The sequence below is a fragment of the Filicampus tigris genome, chromosome 7 (genome assembly GCF_054856515.1).
Source record: "Filicampus tigris isolate MCC_2025a chromosome 7, RoL_Ftig_1.0, whole genome shotgun sequence".
NCBI classification, from domain to species: domain Eukaryota; kingdom Metazoa; phylum Chordata; class Actinopteri; order Syngnathiformes; family Syngnathidae; genus Filicampus; species Filicampus tigris.
The window spans coordinates 13,238,840-13,246,060 of record NC_141223.1 but is presented as its reverse complement, the minus strand read 5'-3'; the positions used below and the strand labels follow the sequence as shown (position 1 = coordinate 13,246,060).

Genomic DNA, 7,221 nt, shown 5'->3' with positions numbered 1-7,221 from the left:
GGTGTACAAAAATGAAATGAAGATAAATCATTTCAAATTGTTTCCGTTAATGTGATCTGTGAATTACACGCTTGTGCAACCACATTATGTTACTGTTTGATTTTTAGTTCCCCTCTTGAAAATATTTTTTTTTCACCTGGGTTTTTACTGATTATCAGCAAGGACTGAAGGTGTTTCTCACAATGAAAAGCAACAGAAAATGTGATTGCATTATTTAATGCTATTTTGTGATTTTGATTCCCATTTGACTTCAACAATTGGAATTGAAATATATTGCATGATCGTAAAGAAATTGCACAGTATAAATTGCTCACTGCTAAATGAGGTAGCTCTCACATGTTCACCTCTCAGTATGACAATTGAACACTGCATACCACCACCACAAAAATAAATATTGCTGCATTCAAATACAAGTGGCATTTTCTTTTTAAAGGTAGATTTTTGATACAGCTCTCACTTGATGGAGCTGGGGCACAAATTTGAGCGCTGATCAGTATTTTACCAGTTCCAGTACTTTCCCCGGGATTTAATTCAAAGTCTTTACCAAATTGACATTATGAATTTATAAATGTCTTTTAAAATGTCACACTAAAAAGCTTCTGTGAATTCCCACTCAAACACGCAGTGTGTGTTTGGTATTCACCGTATTAGCACTTTGAAAAGTATCAAATTGAACCTTCAACAAATAGACCTTTTCATGAAGTTTGCAAACATGCACAGGCCCGAATTTAGAACGACAGCAAAACATGTTCTGTCGGGAGAAAAGTTCTATAACAAAACTATGGCCGATGGTCAGTGCCCACTGCCTCCATCATGAACTTTCGAGTGAACTCATAGGCCAAGAAGAGGGCGCCGTTGGCCGGGAAGGTGCGTATCATGGTGGGCGTGAGGCCCGAGTAAAGAGCCCTGAACCCTGCGAGACAAAAGACACCTCATTTGCAGAAAACTGATGGAAGGCAGTGTCGCCAAAGGGTCATTTTGAATCTTACCCTCGTTGCGTAAGATCCCCGTGAAGGTCTTCAGGAAACCCTCTTGCCTCCCGGCTAAGGAGTACACCTGGATCCTGGATTTGACACAGTCGATGGGATAGATCAAGAGCCAAAGACAGGCGCCGCCGAAACCGCCGCTGAACATGAGTGGAAGAATTCCTGCAAAAGATTTGATTGCTAAGCTTTCGAAGCAGGTGACCAAAAAGAAGTCAATTCAATTTCGTATGTTGCGACGTAACCTACCGATACCCTCCTTGTCCGTACCCATGTAGCGTGCAAACATAGAGCGGCTGACTTCATAGCCGCCAAAGAAGCAGAAGTAGCCCGGAAACTCCCTCACGATGGTGGACGTCAGACCTTGGTAGAACCCCAGCGGACCGTTTGTCTCCATCACCGACTTCACCACCGTCCAAACTCTGAACAAGTCACAAAAACGCAACGCTTCCGATAAGGGCATCAAGTGAACAACTTTTAAATGTCTGCTATCCAAGACACAGACCTCTTCTGTCCTCTGGCGATCTTGCCGGAGCTTTCCATCTCGTACATGGCCTGCAGGCGACATTTCACCAGCTCGGAGGGGCAAAGCACCATGGACGAGAAGATGGAGGCCAGGGACCCGGAGAAGGCTTTCTGAACATCACTGGTCAGTTCAAAGATGCGTAATTCAATGACACAAGGATTTTTCTGTTCGTACGGCTCAAGTAGCCACATACGTAGTCTAGTAACTGACCAGCCCGTCTACCCGCTGTAGGTTGAGTGAAAACGTTATCAAATTCTGGTATCTATCCGTCTAGCTACCTACCAATTTAGTGTCAAATATCAAATTTGATGCCTACCGACAAACCCACACATAGTAAATGATCAACCAAACAACCAAGAAAACCTACGTGCTACATACCAAACAACCGACCCATCGATCTAAGGTACCTATCACATAACTGACCAGCCAACCTGGAGCCTACCAAAATGCCCAAGTAGCCACTAGGTGACAAGCCAACAAACTAACTACAATCAAAATGAATTGGCCTCCTTGTGTCGTAAGCTGGAAACAAACTTGACGGACGTACAGTACAATGGCGCACCTGAGTTCATCGACCCCGGCCATGGAGCGGACCACGTCTTGGCAGAACCCGTAGCTCAGAAAGAGCACCGAGTTCTCGCAGATGTTGGCTACCAGAGCCGGGGTGGTGCCCTTGTAGAGGCCGCGCAACCCCACTTGTCTGAAGGTGGACACGAAGCAGTCAGTGAAGCCTCGGTACATGGTGGGAAACGTCTGCATCTTCACCTTGGTGGTGTCCAGCGGCTGCCCGCTGAGAACGCAAGCTGTGCCACCTGTGGGCATTCAAAAGCATTGTTAGTGTTTATTTGCGTAGCATTTTTATACAAACCCCAATTCCAATAAAGTTGGGGCAACTCCATTTTTATATTTTGCACTTCATTGTGCGCTGCACATTTTCAATGGGAGACAGGTCTGGACAGCTGGCAGGCCGGTCTCGTACTCATTATCTTACTATGAAGGCACGCTGTTGTACCACGTGCAGAGTATCATTGTAAAATCATTGTATTCTGTTTTTATTTACGCTTTACACAAGGTCCCAACTTCACTGGAATTGGGGTTTGTATTTGTTTAGACGATATTTCCTAAAAGTATTATTTTTATTCACAGACGTATTTGGCTATGGCGTGTTACCTTGAGTTACGAGTGCCCTAACTTACGAGGTTATTTTGAAGGTTTTGAGCCATCGCTTGGACTATTTTTTTGTTTTGTGCTTTTCAGAAATGCCACAGTTTGAGTGAAATAATAAAAAAAATAAAATAAAAGGAGGAGATATTAAAGTAAGGTAATGTCCTCGCATGTGGGCAATGCACTTTAAGCCATTTCTTGGACAGGACAAAAAGTCCAAATCACAAATAAAAAATGAGAATACTCGCTCGGAGCTGACAACTCACACTAAGGTGCTCACATGCACTTTAACTGATTCCAGCTGCCGTCACTCATCAGGAAACACTCTTTAAAAGCACACATCCAGCACACACATATTACAGCGCGCACAGTAATTACACTTTATAAACCCAGGGTTTTGCCTTTACATTCTCTTTTATTATGTACTATTGTGTTTTTCTGCAGTACAGTGCTACCTCATTAAAAACTAAAAAGAAAAAAAAGTGCTGTTTGTGGGAGCTGAAATGGAGTACAGGTGATGCCATTTAAATTGTTTTTATAAGTAAATTCAATTACAACCTTGGTCACGAAATGAATTAAACTATTAAGTCAAAGTACTGCAGTATTTGTTCAGAGACTTTGTTCTCATGATCCACAGTTTATGACCTCATGATATTCCCTGAAATATGACAGGTGTGTTACTTTTTCTTCGTCCTTGCACAATTCACTGAGTCATGTGATGACGTTGGCTTGCCATTATCTAAATGGCGCTTCAGCATAATGAACAATTCTATTCTTTTCATTCAGCCTTGCCAAGAATTGGCCACGCAGAGCGGGAAACCGACAGGTTGAACCGCCATTACACGCATTGAGAACATGAATCAGTCAAAGTGTGTTGCAAATGTTTGGGGGATTTTTGTTTTGATGTGAACTTGCCTGCTGCTCCTGCTGTGAAGTCAATGATGGCCTGGAGAATGGGATGTGGAGCCATGTTGCATCAGCATGTGCTGGGAATCCTGCAAAGGTCAAATGTGCTTTATGTCCTTCTATCTATCTATCTATCTATCTATCTATCTATCTATCTATCTATCTATCTATCTATCTATCTATCTATCTATCTATCTATCTATCTATCTATCTATCTATCTATCTATCTATCTATCTATCTATCTATCTATCTATCTATATTTCTCTCTTTCTCTATTTCTCTCTTTCTCTATTTCTCTCTTTCTCTCTTTCTCTCTTTCTCTCTTTCTCTCTTTCTCTCTCTCTTTCTCTCTCTCTCTCAATCTCTCTCTCCCCCCTTTCTCTCTATCTGAAAAGCAAACAAAGTAAGCTTGTAACAAGCAACCTTGTACATAACAAATTTAGTAAAACGCATTCACTTCCTGCATACCACAACCCTATGAATTTCCAGTGTCTGGTAGACACGCCACTCCCAAGGAAATAAAAGTCACACTCCAATGCAGGAAGTTTTTGTTGCATGGGGGCGCAAATTCGAAAAGTCGTCCGTTAAGTTTGGATTCGTGCAAAGCGCACGCCATAATGTCTCTGAATTAGAATGAAGGAACTGGAATTATTAATTTAAAAAAGAAAATCCATATTATTTTGACACTAAATTTGCAATGCGGAAGAGACGCCATGCAGCCATGCTGCGTTTGGGTGTCATAGCGCCTAAACGCCGCTAAAGGTCAGTAGTCCTTCGCAGTTAACTTTTTTAAGACTCCACAAATCAGATGACGAGCCAGACTTGTTGCTTTTTCCTAGTACTGTACTAGAATATCAACCCCAATATGCCACGTTAAAATGATGCATGGATAATATTAAAATAATTACTGAAAACCAAGGGTCCAGGTTTGCAAAAATAACGGTCAAAAACAGAGTTTGCAAATCAAAGTGCAGTCAAACATGCAGAGACAAAAAAACAATGATTAGTCGACAATTAAAAATACTGTATTCCATACGTTTTTAAAATAAATACTAGGGGATAAATATAGCGCATTTAAGAGATATTTGTGGTTGTTAAAATTCATCAAATTAGCGCTGGAAGCGCCGGAAACTCGAGTAACGTCACAAGAGAACTTGCAAATGGCGGATGTAAAAATGTGACGACCACTTTACATCAAATTTGGCAATTGGATTGAAATATATTTAATAAAGGTACATACGCTTATGGACTGGGGGGAAAATGATCTCACTAACGTAGAGGTTTTTGAGAGCTGTTGTGAACTACAAATTTTGAAAAGTGTTGTTTTAGAACGTGTCTATGAGATTTCAAATTCGTGATTAAAACTAGGACATATATTCTACGTCATGTGACGGAAACAGCATTTCCACTGCCACTCAAAAGCAGACCAAGTAAAAGCTAAAACTGTTTCATGACTTAGACGATTGACTTTTTGGCTATAGCAATTAAAGAAAGCTTATCGACTAAAGAAGCAGACTAAATGGCTTGAATGATGCTTATAACCTTCTTCACTATCGCCTTAGTTTGAACGTGTGAAGTGTCAATCCAAAAGATGTTACTTGAGTTAAATTGTTGGGAAATCTACCTTGCAACTGTTAAATTCATTAAACGATAGACATGGAAATTGAACGTTTTCATTGAGGGATGGGCTAATGACCTTGACTTTTCTGTTTCACGGATTAATCAGTTATGCGCCGTTATGGGAAATCATCAAATTCCACTTCATTGGTCTGAAAAGTATTTATTCGCTTTAAAGAAAACCTATTTTTGTTTGGCACGCAATGACAGGCAGATTCACCACTAGACGGCAATATCCATACATTTATTTTCTGAACCGCTTATCCTCACTAGTATCTCTATTTTTTATTTTTATTTTTTTGTGACATTTTGTTTGGAGGTGTGCTGTGTTGTTTTTTCACATATGTATCTTATAGCTGAATTTAGACTGGAAGTAATACAGACGTGACAAAAGGCTTTTGAAGAAAAAAACATTTCAGTCATAAAAGTTTGACTTTAAAATATGTAAACATGACAGGAATTCATTGTTGGGAACAACCTTTGGATGCCCTTTCATGTTTACTAGGCCAAAGAATGAAAACATGTCCTCTTTTCCTTTTTCGTTTGAGCGCCCGCCCCCGTGCTAAGTCCTCTGATGCCATTGATTGGCGCGCTATGGCTGTCAATCAAATGTGGGCGTGGCCATTTGCCAAACGCCACTTCCAGTAAAAGTGCTCACATGCTGCACAACGCGCAGTCAACAGGCTACGCCGAACATACGCGCCAGGACGCTGCGCACTTAACACGCTCGTCTTTTTTTTTTTTTTTTTTACGCTTCCACGCTTCTTGGACACTTTTATCAGTCTTTGGCTTTGTTCAACTGAACTGCGATGTAACTTACAAAGTTAACAGACTGTCTGCGAAGCTCCCGCGTTTCCCGGACGTTTGTTTACCTCGCGTTTTTTTTTTTTTTCTTTTGCCACCACCACCATCGAGGAGGGGGGGGGGGGGACATCGTAACACCCCAGCCCATCACCCTGTCGACCACCATGGCGGAAGCGGCCCAGCAGCAACAGCAGCCACACCTGGTGGACATCGACCCGGACTTCGAGCCCCTTGCTAGACCCCGCTCGTGCACTTGGCCCTTGCCCCGACCGGAGTTCGTCAACCCGAGCGACTCCAACACCTCGTCGCCGGTGCCGTCCATCAAGCAGGAGCCCGCCGGCAACGAGTACATCAGTAACCTCAGCCTCCTGGAGGAGAACGAGGACCTATGCGCCGACTTCCAGTGTCAGGAGACGTGCGTCCACCAGCATCCCACCCCCCAGCCGCAACATCAGCATCACCCCAACCCCGCGCTCCAGCAGCATCCCCATCCGCAGCAGCAGCAGCAGCAGGTGCCCCTGCTCTCCTCCCCGGTAGCCAACTCGCCGTCGTCGGCCGCCGCTGCAGCCGCCGCCGCTGCCCAGAGGAAGAGCAGCTCGTCCCGGCGCAACGCCTGGGGGAATATGTCGTACGCGGACCTCATCACCAAAGCCATCGAGAGCTCCGCGGAGAACAGACTCACCCTGTCTCAGATTTACGACTGGATGGTGAAGAGTGTGCCTTATTTCAAGGACAAGGGGGACAGCAACAGCTCTGCCGGGTGGAAGGTAAGCTGTTTGTTGTTGTTGTTGTTTGTTGTCTGAGTGTGATGGACTTGTGGAAAAGTGGTTTTCACTATAGTATTCAAAGTTGTTGCTGTTCTTTTTCATAATGTGTAAGGTAAACATAGACTGATTGTGAGGTCAGGGATGTTCCGCCAATTCTGACTGCGAGTGGCATGTATAATTGCTTCACCTAAATGAGTCACTTTGAAAACTCAGACGTTGAGCGTGGTCATGTGAGTGCCTGGCACCGTTTGATTGGTGAAATGCAGTCAAATGTCGCTCGTGGCCAAAACCAATAGAATGTACAAGAATAATCGATAGATACAAATAAAAGTAGAAAGCGGATTATAGATCAATGTAACAGAGTAAAAGAAGTGTTTCTTTTTAACGGTACATGTGAGTGTATTAATACGTTTAGGTACAGCATGTTCGGTTCGGTCCACCTTGTGTACCGTT

At 43.1% G+C, this 7,221-nt stretch overlaps 2 protein-coding genes across 6 annotated transcripts in view; one reads left to right on the top strand and one right to left on the bottom strand.

Moving 5' to 3' along the window:
• Nucleotides 1-192: 192 nt before the first annotated feature.
• Nucleotides 193-4,835, bottom strand: slc25a15a (solute carrier family 25 member 15a). Of its 5 annotated transcripts, XM_086035364.1 has the most exons (8): nucleotides 4,038-4,466; nucleotides 3,589-3,668; nucleotides 2,275-2,321; nucleotides 2,072-2,209; nucleotides 1,489-1,629; nucleotides 1,233-1,405; nucleotides 990-1,148; nucleotides 193-913 (listed from the first exon to the last, which is right to left on the bottom strand). In XM_086035364.1, exons 1-8 carry the CDS (start codon nucleotides 4,135-4,137, stop codon nucleotides 780-782), a joined length of 972 nt encoding a protein of 323 aa, XP_085891490.1. In that variant the 5' UTR covers nucleotides 4,138-4,466; the 3' UTR covers nucleotides 193-779. The 5 variants fall into 5 exon arrangements, with proteins under 5 accessions (XP_085891490.1, XP_085891495.1, XP_085891494.1 ...); XM_086035369.1 differs by lacking the exon at nucleotides 4,038-4,466 and adding an exon at nucleotides 4,821-4,835 and having other exon boundaries at nucleotides 195-913; nucleotides 2,072-2,321; XM_086035368.1 differs by having other exon boundaries at nucleotides 195-913; nucleotides 2,072-2,321; nucleotides 4,049-4,068.
• A 1,019-nt stretch (nucleotides 4,836-5,854) lies between these two features.
• The window catches only part of foxo1a (forkhead box O1 a), a 40,409-nt gene continuing 39,042 nt past the window's right edge, over nucleotides 5,855-7,221 (top strand). The window contains exon 1 of the mRNA XM_086035635.1: nucleotides 5,855-6,768. Within this exon, the coding sequence (XP_085891761.1) occupies nucleotides 6,166-6,768 (603 nt within the window). The 5' untranslated portion in view covers nucleotides 5,855-6,165. The remainder of the gene's footprint in view (nucleotides 6,769-7,221) is intronic.